Here is a 16,809-nt window from a genome sequence, read left to right on the forward strand (position 1 = left end):
TAGTTGGGCATTGGGCTGCAGCTCAGGTCGGGATCTCGCGTTTCACAGGCTCGGGCCCCATGTCGGGCTCTGTGCTGACAGCTCGGAGCCTGGAGCCTGCTTCGGATTCTGTGTCTCCCTCTCTCTGCCCCTCTCTCTCTCTCTCTCAAAATAAATAAACATTTAAAAAATTAAAAAAAAAAAAAGCAGGTTGAAGAGGTCAGTGTGGCCTGTGCTGGGTCTGCAGGGCCTGGGTGACTCGCCCGGGGACAGGCAGTTACTTCTGGCTGTCTCGATCAGGAGACAGCCACCAGGTGGGCTTTGCCACACCTAGTAACTGAAGCCGTGGGAAGGGACAAAAGGCCCCAGGAGAATATGCAGAAGAGAGAGAAGAGGTTTGCCTCCCCAAGATGCCCCTATAGTTATGAATGGTGTGAAAATTCATCACGCAGGGGGAAGGGGGGAGATGATTCCAAGAGCCACAATCAGCTGAGCCCTGGGCTGAGGCCCTAGGGCAGGGGGTTCTGCTTTCCTGATTTGAAATGCAATTTCCATTCCTGGTGCCTTGTAATGCTCAGTTGGGGGGTGGGGGGTGGGGGGTGGGGGAGGGCAGAGGACATGTGGGACTCAGTCCCAGGCTCCAGGAGTCCTGGGAAAGGCTTGTGAGAGCAGGGGGACCTGGGCGTGCGCTCCTGTTCACAGAACGCCCACCTGCTATACCTCAGTCACTGCAGTGATGTGCCCTCTCGGCACCCGCCCCCCAGTCTGGTCTCCTATGGGTGTCAAGGCAAAGGCTGTTACCCCATTTTACAGATTCAGAAACCAAGGCTCAGGGAAGAACCCTAGAGGCCCCAGCCACAGAGCAAAGGTGAGGACAGATGTGATGGATCTGACCAGCAGAGGGCCTACTCTTGGGGTAAGATCTGGCCTTCTACCCCCTCTGGAAGGCTGCGAATGTGGGAATACATTTGTACGCTCCTTCTAGAGTGGAATGAAGTACAGCTGAGAGCCTTCTGCCCCAACTGCCCCTGCCGCTCCACAACCCCACAGGACCTAAGTCACCAGACTACAACAGCACCCCACTGCACACTGTTCCCTAAGCCCTGGGCTCAGCTTGGCTCAGAGAGCCCTCAGCAGCTGCATCCTATTCCGCATACCTCCCCGGGGAGCCACGGGCACAGAGGCTACGCCAGACAATTCCCAGCAATTAGGAGGCTCCTGGTCAGTCAATATTCCCAGCAAGGCCCTAATGCATCTCCCCCCTCCTAACAGACCAGAGGCTGTAATCCTTGTGCTGAGGTTAGCATTTGGTCGGGTGGGGCAGGGGAGCAGGGGTAGGGTAGGCCCGAAGCCCAGACCGACCGCCCCTCTGGAGCAGCCCCTGGGCACTTAGGCCTCAGCTCAGTGCTGCCTCCAGGAAGCATGCCCCGCCGCTCCCCCTCCCCCCGCCGCTCCCCCTCCCCCTGCCACCATGCACAATGTTAAGTGCCCACAGGTCCCCCTTACTCTCTCCAAAATACCAGCTCCTGAGCCATTATAGCCGGCCCAGGGGTTGAGGTCAGCAAACTGCCCCCGTAAAAGGGCTGGGCAGTATGTATTCTAGTCTTTGTTGGCCATTCAGTCTCTCTTACAATCACCCACCTCTGCAGTTATAGTTACGGAAGCCATAGACAATACATAAGCAAATGATTGAGGCTGCATCCAATAAAACTTTATTTATGGACACGGAAATCTGAGTCTCGTATAATTTTCATGTGTCACAACATATTCTTGTTTTCATTTGTTCCCCCAAACTGTGAAAATATAGAAAAACCATTCTTAGCTTGTGGGTTATATAAAAATAGGTGGCTGGTTGGATTGAGTTACATGAGTTACAATTTGCCAACCCTGGGCCTAGAGCAAGGCCCCTTGGAGCCAGACTGACTGGCTCTGCTGTGTGACCTTTGGCAAATGGCTAAACCTTTCTGTGCTTCAGATTTCTCATCTGTAGAATGGGGGTGATAATGATAATACGTGGGAAATGTCAAATGCTGCGGCTGCTTTGTTGTTCTTGCAAAGCAGCTTTGGGCCATTTTCAAAGGTTAAACATGGAGGCGTGCCTGGGTGGCTCAGTCGGTTAAGCATCCAACTCTTGATTTCAGCTCAGGTCATGATCTCTCGTGGTTCATGAGATTGAGCCCTGCATCAGGCTCCACACTGAGTATGGAGCCTGCTTGGGGTTCTCTCCCTGCCCCCTCTCTCTGCCCCTCCCCTGCTTGCACACTCTGTCTCCCAAAAATAAATAAACGTTGAAAAAATTTTTTTAAGAATAAAGGGTGAAATTTTTGGCTTGTGAGTTTGATCTCATAGGGCTGCTATAAGAGTTAATGCAGAATAAGTGACTGACTTTGCCTCTCACAGGTCCTACGGGGGCCCTGAGGGCATCGGTGTGCCTGTCCTGTTCACATTGTCTCCAGGACCTAGGATAGGACCTGACACATAACATGTGGCTTCGAGTTTCTAGAGTCCCACAGATGGGGGGGTTGCATCCTGACTCCTTGGGTAAATTATTTGGCTGCTCTGGGCCCCAGGCCCCTCGTCGGTCAATGGGATGATAGTGACAGTGGTGATAAGGATCAGATGATGTTTGACATCAGGGCATGTGAGGGGCCCAGGCCGGCGGCCACTTGACCACATTTGGCCCTTGCTGGCCCCAAGAGGCCGAACCCCCCCACAGGTGTCTCCTGGGCGCCAGGCAGGGTCGGGCAGTTGCCCTGATGGCAGCAACTCGACCCACGGGCCACCGTTCATTGTTCCACCGACCACGGGCAGAACTCCCTGAGCGGGCAGCCCCCTGAGCCCAAAGGAGCGAACACTTTGGGGGCACCCGAGCAGCTTCCCAGCTTGACCGCAGCCGGGTGTCAGACTGCACGCCAGGCACCGTCCCGTCCTTTCTCCGAGCCTCAGCTTGTCCGGTTATCAAATGGGTTTGGGACGTAGGCCCTGCCACCTGAGGGGCAGAGTGTTCACCCAGTGCCTGCTGTATTTCAAATAAAATACGTTGGGGGACACGATTGAGAAAATAAAGCTGAGAACGGCTGAGGGAGGATGGGAAGGGGTTGCAGTTTGACAGGAGGTGGCCTGGGAAAGTCTGGTTGAAAAGAGAACATTTGAGCAAAGACCTGAGGAGAGGAGGGGAGGAGGGAGCCCCGTGGAGCTCTAAGGGAAAAGCAGTCCCGGCACAGGAAGCAGCAGCAGGGACAGAGCAGGTGTGGCTGGGAGGGATCGGTTCGGGGGTGAGGGGCAGGAGACTGCCGGGGAGCCGGCAAGGGTGTGGGCCTTACCGCGGGGCCCTGTGTGGGACTGGCACCTTCTGCTGGGCCTGGGGCTGGCTGCCTGCACCTCCCCTGCCTCATGCCCCTGTGCTTCCTCCTGCAGGACCGGCCAGGGGCCTCATGGGTGCCTGAGGGCCGGGCGCCAGGGCCGCACGCAAGAGCATGGTGAGACACCAGCCCCTGCAGTACTATGAGCCACAGCTGTGCCTCTCCTGCCTCACGGGCATCTACGGCTGCCGCTGGAAGCGCTACCAGAGATCCCACGATGACACCACACCGGTGAGCCGGGCTGGGATGGGGTCAGAGGACTAGGGAGCCCCAGGGCCTGGGGGAAGCGTCTCAGCTCCATCACTCTGCTGTGTGGCTCTGGACAGGTCAATGCCCCTCTGGGTTTCAGTGTCTCCTTCTATAAAATGGGCCCGTGGTCACTCCTAAATCTACATGGCCAGGTGGGAAAGGAAGTAGGCCACCCTGTCACAGATGAGGCTGGTGAGCTCTCCTCTGACACACGGGACCTGGGCTGCTCCTGAGGTCTTGGCAGAGAGGGACGCTCCAGGAGGGACACTCCAAGAGGAAGGGCTCACCCCAAGGTGAACAGAAGTTTTCAGCTTCCTGGCAGATCCAGACAGGCCGGAAAGCAGGTGAGTGGTTGGAGGGAAGGGTGAGGAGGTGGTGCCAAGCCCTCCTGGAGCTTGGGAGCTGGCAGGGCCATGGCCTGGCACCAGGACTCTGTCACCTGAGCCACAGGCCTGTCAGAGCTGGCAGCAGGTGCCCAGCCAGATAAAGAAAGCCTCCTTCAATGGCCGGCACCCCAGGCCAAACCCAGAGCCGAGCCACGCTTCCGTCCCTGGGTCTCTGTCAGCCCATGGATCTAGTTTCTTCTCTGAAGGAACCCAACTCCTTCAGGAGGGAAGAGAGGGAGGTCAAAGGAGTTTATCTAACAGGTTTGCTGCCCGGTAAACAGCTTTCCTCCTCTCTCCTGTTTGTCGGAACAAAGAAGCCAGCCTCCAAATTCAGCCAGCCTTGAAATAGGCCAAAGGTGTGGGTGGTCAGCTGAGGTCAGAGGCCAAGTATCACCAGGCTCTCTGGATGGGGAGGATGGGGAAACCTGTCCACCATCCTGACCTCCTTCTCTGCCTGTGCTGGTGACCGACAGAGCACTAGCCTGAGTCAGGAGCCTGGGTTCATGACTCCCAAATGGTAAGAAGCAGGTGCCACGTGGCCTGATGTATTGCCACTCCCAGCCCAGAGGAGGCCACATGCTAAGCTGAGGCAAGGAAGAGGGAGGGGCCTGCCCAAGGCCCCAGGGCAGGTCCCTGCAGTGCTGGGGTGGCAGCCTCAGTCTACCCTCGGCCCTGCCTGGGACAGCCTTTCCCTCTTACGTGTTTGTGGGATCTCCCCAACAGTGATGTGGGCCATGAGATCAGAAGTCAGGCAGGCTTAAGTCCAAATAGCGCCCAGTTGTACCAAATTGCACAAAATTGTACCCGGTTGACTCTGGGCTTTCTCACCTGTGCAATAACATCCCCACTGAGGGAGCTGCCGGTGGCACTAATGGCACCAAGGGACGGGCACAGTGCTGGCTGTGACTAGTCGTTAAGTCATTCCCGACTCCAGGGCCTCGGCCTCTCCATCTGTGAAATGGAACAGGGGTTGGGTCAAGACTTGAGAATTCCTTTTCCACTGTGATCTGCTCTGAGCTGCGTTCTCCCCAGGGACTCGGGGCAGGCAGCAGGGCCTCCCCGTGTCGGGAAAGGCAGCAGCTTGGCAGGCAGCTGGCATCTGGGTGTCTGTGCCAGGAGCGGTGCTGAGCGCTGACACACGGCTACTCGTTCCTCCCAACGAGCCCTCGAGCTAGATGTCGCGGCCACCATTTCACATGGGGAAGCAGAAGCCAGGGATGCCAGTGAGGGGCAGAGTTGGGAGCTGGCCCCGGGCAGCGTAGGTCCAACAGCTCCGGGTGGGAAGACAGCGGAAGCTGAGGGAGGAGGATGGCTGGGCTCCCCAGCGGCAAGCCCCTTGGCTGTCAGAGTAGCCGCTGGAGGAAGGCGTGGCTCCCAGGACATCCCACACCCCTCAGTGCGCCCAGGGCAGGCCCATCCCAGGCTTCAGAGTCAGGAAGTGACCGGGCTTGGCTGTGACCAGCACGGGGCCCCGGGGTGGAGGAAGTGGTGAGCTGAGGCCAGTTCTGGACTGACTCAGAGCCCAAGTGGTGCCGGCTCCACAGATGCCAAGATCTGGGGTGCCAGGTATGGCACAAAGGCAGTAGGGGCTGCAGGGGCCACAAGCCAGCTTGGCCTGGAGAGGGTTTTGCCACAGCTCTGGGTGTCAGAGCCTCCGGGCCTCCACAGGAAGGGCTGAGCTCACCTCAGGCGACCCACGAACCACGGAGACTCCCCCTTCCCTGTCACTCACCTCATTCCGCTTCCCCGCCCACTTCCCCGGGTTCCAGCCTCAGCCTGCTCACCCTTTTTCTCTCTTTCCCCCTTGTTCTTTCTCCCCAGTCCCTCCTTAGATGGCTGGGTGAGGACCGAGGGCGAGGCCTGTGATGTCCCCGGGGGGGCTGGGCCCTCTAGCCTGACACAGTGAGGGGAATAGTGATGGCGTCAGAGCTGGTGGAGCAAACTCCCTAAGTTTTGCTGAATGAACAGGCCCTGGGGTGAGCTCTGGAAGCACAGGTTGGGGGAAAAGAGCACTGTCAGGGCCTCCAAAAGGCGTGGGGGCTCCAACTTTGGGCCTGTGCTTCTTCTCATCCCCAACTTCCCCTCAGACTTTGGGGGCCCCTCCCTCTGCCCAGGTACTGCCGCCGCTCAAGTCCCCTTGGGGGAGCCTCCCCCGGCCTTTCCCAACTCAGACAAACCCTGGCTCAAGTTCTTCTGTGAAGCCAGACCTCTCTGGTCCTCATCTGTGAAATGGGGTGACAGACTGGGGGTGAGTCGCAGAAGCATTTCACTCATGATCTTGCTCAGCCTGGGAAATAAAGCATGAGAGTAACAGTTAACATTTATTGGATACCTATTGTATGCTGGGATCCCAGAGCTTACCTGCATTGCCCTGTTGATTTGTTAGGTCGCCCCTGTGGGGCAGTTAACCATCATGCCGATGGAGAACTCAAGGCTTAAAGCCGCATCACACATCACACTGGAGAGAGTCCCCGATAGATTTGCAACAGGAGCCTCAGGAAGATAAAGGGGGGAGGGCAGGGGGCACGCATGGTTGGAGTAGGAGATTAAATGAGAACTTGCAAGAAGGGGAAGAAAGCAGGGCCTGGAGGATCACTTGGGAAGTTGCCTGGGGAGGAGGAAGAAGATCGTGAGACCAGGAGTGTGCGGGGCAAGAATGGGAGTGGCTTGAATGCAAGACCTGGAGCCTTCCGTGGTTCTGGGATCAAGGGCTGGCCCTGCGGTACAGGAGTGGATCCTGGGGAGCCGGGAGGAGCCCCCTTCTCTGGGTCCCAGCTGGCAGCCTCCTTCCTGCCCCACCAGCCTATCCTTCCTGTCCCCCCAGCCTGACGCATTCCCACCTCCTCCGATCCTTTGCTCGTACTGTCCCCCACCCCCAGGACACACACTGGACAAATAAGGAAGCAGGAAACTGAGGACCGGTGAGGTGAAATGACCTATTCTGCCCCCAGCCCCTAGGGAGTGGAGGAGCCTGGCAGCAGGAGGCCGGCTCACTCGACAGCTAGGAAGGGGAAGTGAAGCTTTTTATAACTGGGGATAATTAATTGGTTGTTGTCTGTGACTCATTACTCTAATGCTGCCAATTAAGGACTTGCTAGGACAGAAGACAGTTCTCAGGCTGTCCCCCAGGGCCCCCTGAAGACTGTGTGTCTGTGGGAGGCAGCATAGTGTCAAAACCAGCTTCTCTGTAGCAAGAGGCATATAGGTCAGACACCTGAAGGAACTTCCCAGCCCAAGACAGACAGCGACTGTCACCTCTCTCGTGTTTCTATAGCACATTTGCCTTTTGAGGGCTGTTTTTTAAAAAGCTCGTTTGGCCCCTCTGTCTCACAGAGGAGGCTCCAGGAAGAATGAGTGGTTTATTCAAGCCACGGGGGTTGAAGGCACAGCCTGCATTGCCCCCTGCTTGCATCCCCAGTCCAGACTGTTCCACACCCACAGTCTTGTCTGGGATGCACTAATTACTTATTTAATCAACACACCCGTCCGTCCCGATACTTGCTCTGGGCCCTGGGGTCAGGGAGGGGTATCTGACCCGGCTCCCCCCTCCCTTGAAGGGCTCCCAGGCTGGTGGGGGAGCATACAAGATCCAACATACCCAGGCCACCCAGGATGATCCCTGCTGAGGCCCAGGAAAACCCCAGGCAGGAGAGCTGGCCTGACCTGATGTCTGGGAGTTAGTCCTGTCTCGCCGGCTGGGGAAGTGTTCAAGGCACGGGGAGCCATGCGGACCAGAGCTTCCTTGTGTACTGGAGTTTCTTGTGTTTGGGAACCGAAAGCAATCTGGCCTCAGTGTGGCTCCGCGTGAGGAGGGAAGGTGGTGGCCACATGGCCTGGGCCTGAGGCTGTGCCAGGGAGCCTGTTCCCCCTCCTGGGTGGAGGCAGCCCAGTCAGACTCAGGCTCTGTGAGGACCAGTCTGGTTAAATTGTGGAGGATGCACCGAGGGACCTGGGGTGGAGGTGGGGAGAGCAGGGAACTAGAGAGAGAGAGAGGTGGAGGCCGCTTTGCATACCCCAGGGAGGGGTATGCCGGTTCCGTGCAAAGGGAGGGATTCTAGAGACACTTGGAAGGTATAATCGACAGACTGGCTGTGGAAGAGATTGAGGGAGTCCTTTATGATGCCTCCCACCATCCCCTGATTTCTAGCCTAGCCGGATGAGGCCATTCCAGGGATGGAAATGGTGCTGTGTCCAGGGGCAAGTGGGAGGGGAGAGTGGTCTCTATAGAGTCCAGGAAGAGCACAGTGCAGGCGGGACACAGACAGCTAAGTCTCTCTTCCCCCAAGACCTACTTCCTACGACAGGAGCCCCTGCAGCCATACAAGAAGACCCCCGCTGGGGGATGTTCATCAGACCTCCACCCCCCACCCCTTGCCCCTCCCAGGAGAACCTCACCCCTTCATAGCATCCTGCTTTTGCTCAGGCTGTCCCCTCACTTGGAATGTCCCTTCTCTCTTTACGTCTCAAGGCTCGTCACGAACGCCTACCCTTCTAAGAATTACCCCCCCTTGAACAAAAAGAGAATCAGGCCTCCCTCCCTCGGGCTCCCACAGCACCTCAGGCCTGGGCTGCCCCTTCGGACTGTGACTTTCTGTGTTTCCCAAGGGACTCAGTGTTGTGAGAGTGGAGCCTGGGCCTCGGAGGAGGGGCCTGGGCCAGGCTGGGAGGATGGTTGAGGCAGGGGCCTGAAGAATGGTGAGCAAGCCAGTTAGGGGCTGTGCCTGCCACCCTGCTGACTGGGCCTGGAGAGGCAGGACCGCTGACGAGTTCTCAGATATTGGGTGTCTGGAGAGGGCCAGCATACACGTATGGACAGGTGCATGCTGTCTTCCGGTGCCCCCAGCTGTGGTTGGCAGATGACGACGCTGACTTCTCAGGACCTCCCAGGCCACGCTCGGAGCCAGATTGGGCTCTGCCGATGGGCAGGAGCCCAGGGGTGGAGAGTGTCCCAGCTGGTTCCCCACATCCCTGTCCTGTCGCCACCAAGTGGGCCTTGACAGGGGAGTGGATCCCAACTGGGAGTCAAGCTGGGCTCCCTGGATGAAGCAGCCTTTGCCCTGGGCTCCAGGGTGTGATTGGAGTCAGCCAGAAGTGCTTGGGTATTCCCTGCCAGGGAGCTGTGGCCTGAACTCTGCCCTGTCTACATCGTGGCTTAGTGTGCGACCCTCAGGCAAGGCCAGACCTTCTCTGGGCCTCAGCTTGCTTACGGGTTAGATGGAGGTTCAGATGCACGCCGCAAGGGTCCAGTTAGACAACGGGTACCAATGCACGTCACGTGTGGTGCAAGAGAGACCGCCGTCCCAACCCTGGGGAAAGTGTGTTCTCCCTATAAACTTTTAAAGGGGTGGCTGTTCCCTTCTCCAGCACTTTGGCTGAAAGGGGCCCAGCAGGTCAGAGGGGCGCCCTCTGATCCCCAGTTTTCCCACTCCTAGAATGGGGATAAGACCCCATGTTATCCTTTAAGCCTTGCAGGGCTGACATGACGATAAGAAAACGGGAGATGATGTTATTGCATCCATGAGAGACAGAGGAGAGTCTGGCAGAGCGCTGGTTTGTTGCGGTACAAACAGCTGAGGATTTATCGCTGCAATAAAGCCAGGCCATCTCTGGCCTTCAGGAACCCCTGTACTCCACCTAGCTCCTCCTTGAATGGTGCCGAGGGTGCCTGGCCCTACCTGGGAAGCAGCTAACGCTCCGTGACTGCCTTGAGTGTCTGCTTAGGGAGCCTGGGTGGGACAGGAGATGGAGCATCAGCAGTGCAGCCACCCACCACCCTGTGGCCTTGGCAGGGCCCTCTGAGGGCCTGGGATGATCCCTCCTGAGCCCCCCTTCCCCCCCCCCAGCTCCTCTGCTCCTGTCTCCCCATGGGCTGATGCAACCCCTAGGGTGGGTGGGGAGAGGCGGGGTGTTCCAGGCTGGGCTTGGTTTAATTCTACTGCCTAATGAGCCGCTCTGAGTGCACCCCAGCAGAAGCAAGGGCAGACAGAGGCCTAATTGCCCAGCTCTCTGTAGCCCAGAAAAATAAATCCAGCCTCTTAGGCTGTCAGGAGCTGGCTGGGGGTGGGGACTCTAATCCCTTTCCCTGCTTGGCCCTAATGCTGTAATACATCTCAAACCTCCCCGGGCCACCCCCTCCCCCAAATCTCCTGGGTCAGGGCCAAAGTAATCCTGCCAGGGCCTGCCTGCCTCTCCCCTCCCAGAGCTCCCCACACCCTTCCCAGCTGACATTTCCCAGACTTTTTCCGGTGCATCAGTCCCCCCATTTGGCATGTGGCAAGGGTGAAAACAGGCTGATGAGTGGAGGAGGAGCTGGCGTGCCCGAGATCCAGCCTGCAGGAGGGCAGACTGGCCCTCTGTGGGTAGGCACCCCTCAAGCTCTCCAGTCTTTGCAGGGCTGTGTGGTGCTGAGGGCACAGCTGAACTCTGCAAACTTTTTTTTTTTTAAATGTTTATTTATTTTTGAGAGAGAGAGAGCAAGAGTGTGAGCAGGGGAGGGGCAGAGAGAGAGGGAGACACAGAATCCAAAGCAGGCTCCAGGCTCCGAGCTGTCAGCACAGAGCCCAGCGCAGGACTCAGACCCACAAACTGTGAAATCATGACCTGAGCCCAAGTCAGACAGACGCTCAACCGACTCAGCCACCCAGGTGCCCCACTGGACTCTAGGACCTTAAAGCAGAGTGGGGACCCCACGGCACAGGGAGCAGGGCTCAGCCCTGTGGAAGGAGCCGTGCCCAGCAGCACCCACACACGGGGAAAGCGCTACCGTGGGGCAGACTAGAAAGCCTAGAAGCAGTGCACACGCATGTGAGGATATTCTGTGTGGTGAACGAACGTGGAAATGACGGCAGATTTCACAAACCGTGTAGAGACAGCTGAAGTATCCATTTGGTGGAAATAAAATTAGATCTCTGCCTCTTACCTCAAACCAAAATAAGTTCCAGATGGATTAAAATGTATTTTTTTTCTATCTTTAAATTCCTTTTCTCTATTGAGGAAGTGCACATTTGTTGAGAAAATTCAAACAACTTGGAAAGATGTAAAGTAGATGGAATTCTAATCTTAACGCTTGAGAGAAATGGCTTTCCAACCTCTATCCGTGCACGTATATATACATCCGTGTGGAGCGGTAGACAGATGAATATAGAGAGCTGGGTGGATTACAGGTTTGAATGTAAACCGCAAAGCCAAGAAATTACCACTATAAAATGTGAATCAAATATATACTCTTGGGCTACCTGTCTTAAACATGGTTCCAAAGGCAAAAACCTATAAAGGAAAAGAAGGGTAGATTAGACTACATGAAAATTTAAATTTTTATGCAGAAAGCATAATAAACCAAATTAAAGTAAAACGATGAAATAAGAAAAAATACACAATAGGAGCGCCTGGGTGGCTCAGTTGGTTAAGCATCTGACTTCGGTTCAGCTCATGATCTCACAGCTCATGAGTTCAAGCCCCACATCAGGCTCTGTGCTGACAGTGTGGACCCTGCTTTGGATCCTCTGTCTCCCTCTTTCTCTGCCCACGCCGCCCACCACCCCACCCACTGCCGCCTGAAAAAAAAAGACATTTAAAAAAAGAAAAAGGGGCGCGTGGGTGGCTCAGCCACCAGGCTGAGCCAGCTTCAGTTCAGGTCATGATCTCACAGTTCATTAGTTCAAGCCTTGTGTCAGGCTCTGTGCTGACAGCTCAGAGCCTGGAGCCTGCTTCGGATTCTGTGTCTCTCTGCCCCTCCCCTGCTCATGCTCTGTCTGTCTTCTTTCTCTCTCTCTCTCAAAAATAAGTAAATATTAAAAAATTAAAAAAAGAAAAAATATACAGCACATATGAAGGTTAATACTCCTACATAGAGCTTTTATATGCCCATAGCAAAGGAAGCCAGTTCTCCCAAACAAAAGCTGCTGAGCTCTGTGCCTTTATACCTTCTGCTCTCTCCCTCTGCCCCAGTCCGGGCTCCCTAACCTGTCATCCCAGCAGGCCCATTCCTTCCAGCTTTGCTGCATGCATCCCCTCCTCCGGGAAGCCCTCCAGACCATCTCTCCTCCCGTAACTGGCCGTAGGATGGGAATTGCCTGCTGGCTTCTCAGTCACCTGTGGGGGTTGCTCAGAGGGGAATCCAGGCCTCAATCATCTCCCTGTGCAGGGCACAGCACATATATCTAGGATGACTGGAAGAGAGAGGTGGCAAGGGTGTGGAGGGGAGGTGCTGGGATTTGCTTTGGTATGGGGTGTGAGGTAGGGGTATAATTTTTTTACCAATAGATGTCCCCACTCCATCTGTCGAATTCTGTATCCTTTCTGTACTAATTTACTACCTATCAATCTTGTGTCCTTGCTTCCAGGCTCTTCCCCTTCTTTCGGTCTGTTTCTCCATCTCTGAATTGGATCTGTAGAGGATGAGGCAAGATGATCTCTGAACTCTTGTCTAAGTCTGAAATTCCAGGGTTCCTGGCCTGGCACTGCCTATGACTCACTGTGTGACCTTGGGCCAGGCCTGGCCCCTCTGAGCCAATTTCCTCCTTGGTCAGACAAGGACAATTACATGTCTTGCTCACTGTTGCTCTGGGACAGTTGGAGATGCTGAAGGCACCCAGACCTGGGTGTGAATTCTGGCTCCACTATTACATTTGCCCTTTGTGGCCTTGGGCAAAGCCACTTCCCCTGGCTGACCTCTGCTTTCCTCCAACTATACCACCTGCTTTGCAGAGCTGCGGGGAGGACGAGAGGAGTTGGAGCATCTGGAGCACCTAGGGGCACCTCGCCCCAACTCTGTGAAGGGCCCACGCAGGGCTCTGTCCTCCACAGCCAGCGATGCGGGGCTGGGAGGGGGCATGGGACAGGTGCTATGCCAGGGTCTCCTTCCTTCATCTGTGCCAGCTCCTAGGACAGCAGCCTCCAGAGCTGGCCTGCCCTCTGCGTCCCACCAACGGTGACACCCACCCTGGGCTGGGAGCAGGTGAGCTGCTGGCTGTCCTCAGCAGCCGGAAGAAATTGGGTGTAGGGCAGGGGGCGGGGGGAACGTCTTGATCACTGTCTTCGCATAATTAAAGGGCTGTCAGATGCGAAACGATAATTATAGGAACCATCGTGGATTTGGCGACTTACAGCTTACATCTATATCTGGCAGCCCTCCCGTGAGGTAGAGGTGATGTCACCCCCGTGAATGGAGGAGGAAGCTGAGGCTTGGTCCTGAGCGGCCCATGGCATGCGGCTACTGGGGAGGAGGGCTGAGAATTAAGATCCAACTCTTGTTTACACCCCCCGCAGTGCCCTGGTCCCGTGACCCCCAGAATTTCTTGCCCTTTTACTGGACTTGTTGTGTGTAGAATCCGAGAACCAGCTTCAGGGTGGCGGCCGAGGATGTCAGTGGCGCCTGAGGGAGGGACGGAGGGACTCACTGTAGGTCCTGCTGGTCTCTGCAGCATGCCGACCTGCTGGCCCCATTTTACAGAGCAGGAAGCTGGTGCCCGAGAAGATAAATAAATGTCTCCCCCAAGGTCACCCATTTAGTAGGAGGCGGCCAGTCTTGGGTTCAAAGCCAGTGTTGCTGGGCTCCCAAAGGCAGCCTGCCTCTATCCGGCTGCTGTCTTAGAAGGAAGAGGCAGGCAGCACCAGAGGGAGAGCGCCCGTCCCTGCAGCTAAGGAGCCGTCCCTGCAGCTAAGGAGCCGAAGCAGGGTGGGCTCTTCCCCTGGGGGCTGCAGAGGCAGGGACTGGCGGGGAACAGGAGTCTGGCGAAACAGTGCTGTCCCCGCCATCCTGTGAATCTGAAGTCTGTGGCCGTGTCAAGGACGGATGGCTCCTGCTGCCTATGCGGAATTCAGGCTCCGGGGTCCGTTTGGGGGTCCAGGGCAGGGTACCCAGGAGGGGAAGCGGTGTCTGCGTGCACCCTGGCCTGGGGTGGAGGTGTGGGGTGGGCCGGGCCCCCAGGCGAGTGGTACAACACGCTGTCACAGCCGGGCCTGTGCGGGCGTTTCCTGTGGAGGGCTGGCTTTGTGCGGCAGCCAGGCTTGGCGACTGTGCGAGCCCCCGCTGCTCATAAGCTCTTTCAGCACGTTTTTCTCTGAATGCAGAAGGCTCTGGGGTGGGCGGGACGGAGACGAAGAGGGACCGGAGACGACTCCACGATCATCAGGAGGCGGTGAGGAGGAGCGGTGGCGTCTGGGAAATTGGCACAGTGTCGCCTGGCGCGGGATGGAGGGACCCGTCTTCTGGAGGGTGGGGACAAGAACGGGAGGAGATGAGGCAGGGGGTGCGGGGCTGAATGCCCTGGCCTCTGGGGCTGGGTCTCCCCGCCTCTCCATCACCCCCAGCTCCCGGCACAGGGATGGAGCGGCCCCCGCAGCTCGCGGCCGGGCCTGTGCCCCTCTCCCCAGCTGCTCTCAGCCTCTCCCTGTGCCTGCTGCTGCCCAGCCAGCTCAGGAGCTCCCTGACCCTTGTCCCGCTCAGGTGGCTACAAGGCTCTGAACGGAAGGAGGCTGGGTATCAGAGGAGCTCCTTCTCCTGGTCCCTCAGCCAGAGGATATGTCTGGGTTGGATGATGGCCCCGTCCACTGGGGACCTGAAGCCTCCCCGCGTCACAGTCAGGTTCACGCCTTCACACCATGTCTGAGCATCACCTTGCGCTCTGCAGGATGTGAGCCCAGGGTACGCGGACGTATCTCAGCCATCCCTGCCCTGAAGGAGTCCACAGCCCAGGGAACCGTCCCTTATTATGTGCCTACTGTATGCCACTTGATATATATCACCTCATTTAATAGCAATCCTCCAAGGTAGGGGGTTATTCTCCCTGTCTTACAGGCGAGGAAACTGAGGCTCAGAGGAGTTAACTTGCCCAAGAGGCAGAGGCCGGTCCATCTGCCTCCTGAGCCCAGGTTATTTTCATCTCCACATTTCAGAATGTGATTGAGGGTCAAATTGGCGGGCACCACGACTCTGTGCAGAAGTACTCAGGGAAAGGAGGTCTTCAAGGCCTGGAGGGATGCGGGTGTTTCCTGAAGGAGAAGGAGGTTTGGCCTGGGGTAGAGCCCCGAGAGAGAGGAGCGAGAATCGCAGGGGGCCAGGCTGGGCCTGGGACTACCATCCTGGGTCCCAGACGGCAAGGGCGGGTTTTGGGGAGAACTGCGCAGGGCTGGCTCTCATGGGGGCCTCTGTCAGGATACCGAGTTCAATCCCACATCTGTCATCCCCCACTTGGTGACCTCGGGTATGTCCCTCAACCTCTGACTCCCCTCTACTCATCCATACTGAGCCTTTGTGCAAATGAGCAAAAGTCTCCCCTTCTCCAGGACTCATGCCCAGCATGTACTGGAAAACAATCATGGCAAATATGTGTACTGATGGTAACCATGACGTGAGTGCCACTTCTTAGTGATGAGGTCCACAGCTCACTCAGCTGAATGTGCTGGCCCTTCTCTGAGGCTTGGGGGTTTTCCTCATTTGCTCTCGGATGGAGATAAAACCCCACAAAGAGAGAGTCCCAGGCCCTGGGCGGACTGAGGGGTGATGGAGGGCTGGTGGGTCCACCGTCCCTCCCAGCTGGCAGTGACCTCAGCGCCCGCACCGCCTGGGAGCAGGCCCAGGCCTTTCTCCTGTAGTGGCCCTGACAAGGACCCTTAATGCCATTTGCAGCCTCTTTGTTGATGGAGCCACTTCCTCTGCCAGTTCCTGGCCTGCCCCTCCCCTTTCTTCCAGCCCCCGCCATCCAGGTTTTTCCTCTGATTGTTCTCACAGTGACCTGCTGCTTCCCTGCTGGGGTCGGGTCTCTTCATCCCTACAGGCTCCCTGTGGCCATGGGGCCACCAGCTTCTAGCTCCCAGGATTTTCATCTCCAGGTGGTCCCCGACCCCAGCTCGTGCCAGTTCTGATAGTGGGGTTCCTCATTCCTTAATGCCACGGCCTTGCCCCCATATCTGCTGTGCCCTCAGTGTCTCATCCACCTGCCGGCTCTAATCTTATCTGGTGTCCAGGGCTGGGGCAGGGGAGCCCCTCATTCTCACCCAGTCTTTCCTGCCCCACCCTCAGGATCTGGTCAAGTAGGGACAGTGGCCCTTAGTGCACAGGGCCCGTCTGCTGTGGGTCCCCCAACGCCTGTGGTATTCCCAGCAAACCTGTCAGAATTGCCCCTCGGTTATGCATCATAACTCACCGTAGGACATCCCCCAGCACGTGTAGCAGCTTTTCTAACCTGCCACTGTCCCTACAGCTAGCCCCCTGGTCCCACCAGCTATTGAATTCTAGGCTGCTTGCCTGGGACAGGACCCATCATAGGCTGAGGCCTACCCCTCACCCAGGCCCCTCTCAGAACCCTGTCTAGTGGCCAGAGGTGCAGCAGCTTGCCCCTGCCGAAGTGGAGGGATCTCTGTGAACAGATGGCCATTCACTGCTGCCAGCCGGGGGGCCGCAGAAGACCACGGGCCCCTCTGCGGGGGCGGGATGGTAAGCCCCCAGTGAAATGTCTCCTGGGTGGGCATCTTCGTGGCAGAGTAAGAGAAAGGGTCTTTTCTCATCTATCATTATCAAATTCTTCTTAAGTTCCCACCCCACGCCGGGGAATAGGAAGATCACCTAGATCTCGAAGGTGCTTACCGTATAACAAAGGTAACTGACATACAAAGACAATTCTCGAACTGCAGGTCTATGCTGGAACAGACATGGGGTCAGGGCTATGGAAGCTCTGTGGACAGGAGATTGACCTGATGGGACAGGGAAGGCCTCAGGGAGGAGGAGGGCCGCCCCGTGAACCAGAGAGGGGTTGCCTTCTAAGTGGAGGGTATGGCTTGTGCAGAGGTACAGGGCTTGAAGAAGCCTGTTGAGGGTCTGTGGACAGTTCAGA

The 16,809-nt window shown here is 56.9% G+C and overlaps 1 protein-coding gene across 2 annotated transcripts in view; it reads left to right on the top strand.

Moving 5' to 3' along the window:
* GDPD5 (glycerophosphodiester phosphodiesterase domain containing 5) overlaps nt 1-16,809 on the top strand; it is an 86,982-nt gene that overhangs the window by 41,053 nt on the left and 29,120 nt on the right. Inside the window, exon 3 of one of the 2 annotated variants that reach the window (XM_047072340.1) lies at nt 3,397-3,572. In XM_047072340.1, coding sequence (XP_046928296.1) covers nt 3,456-3,572 — 117 coding nt within the window. In that variant the 5' untranslated portion in view covers nt 3,397-3,455. Of the gene's footprint in view, nt 1-3,387; nt 3,573-16,809 lie in introns of those variants that run through there. The other variant, XM_047072341.1, reaches the window with a different exon arrangement.

Source organism: Lynx rufus, unplaced genomic scaffold (assembly GCF_022079265.1).
Source record: "Lynx rufus isolate CCGP_SWC_20201006 ecotype Redwood Valley unplaced genomic scaffold, mLynRuf1.p SCAF_9, whole genome shotgun sequence".
Classification (NCBI taxonomy): domain Eukaryota; kingdom Metazoa; phylum Chordata; class Mammalia; order Carnivora; family Felidae; genus Lynx; species Lynx rufus.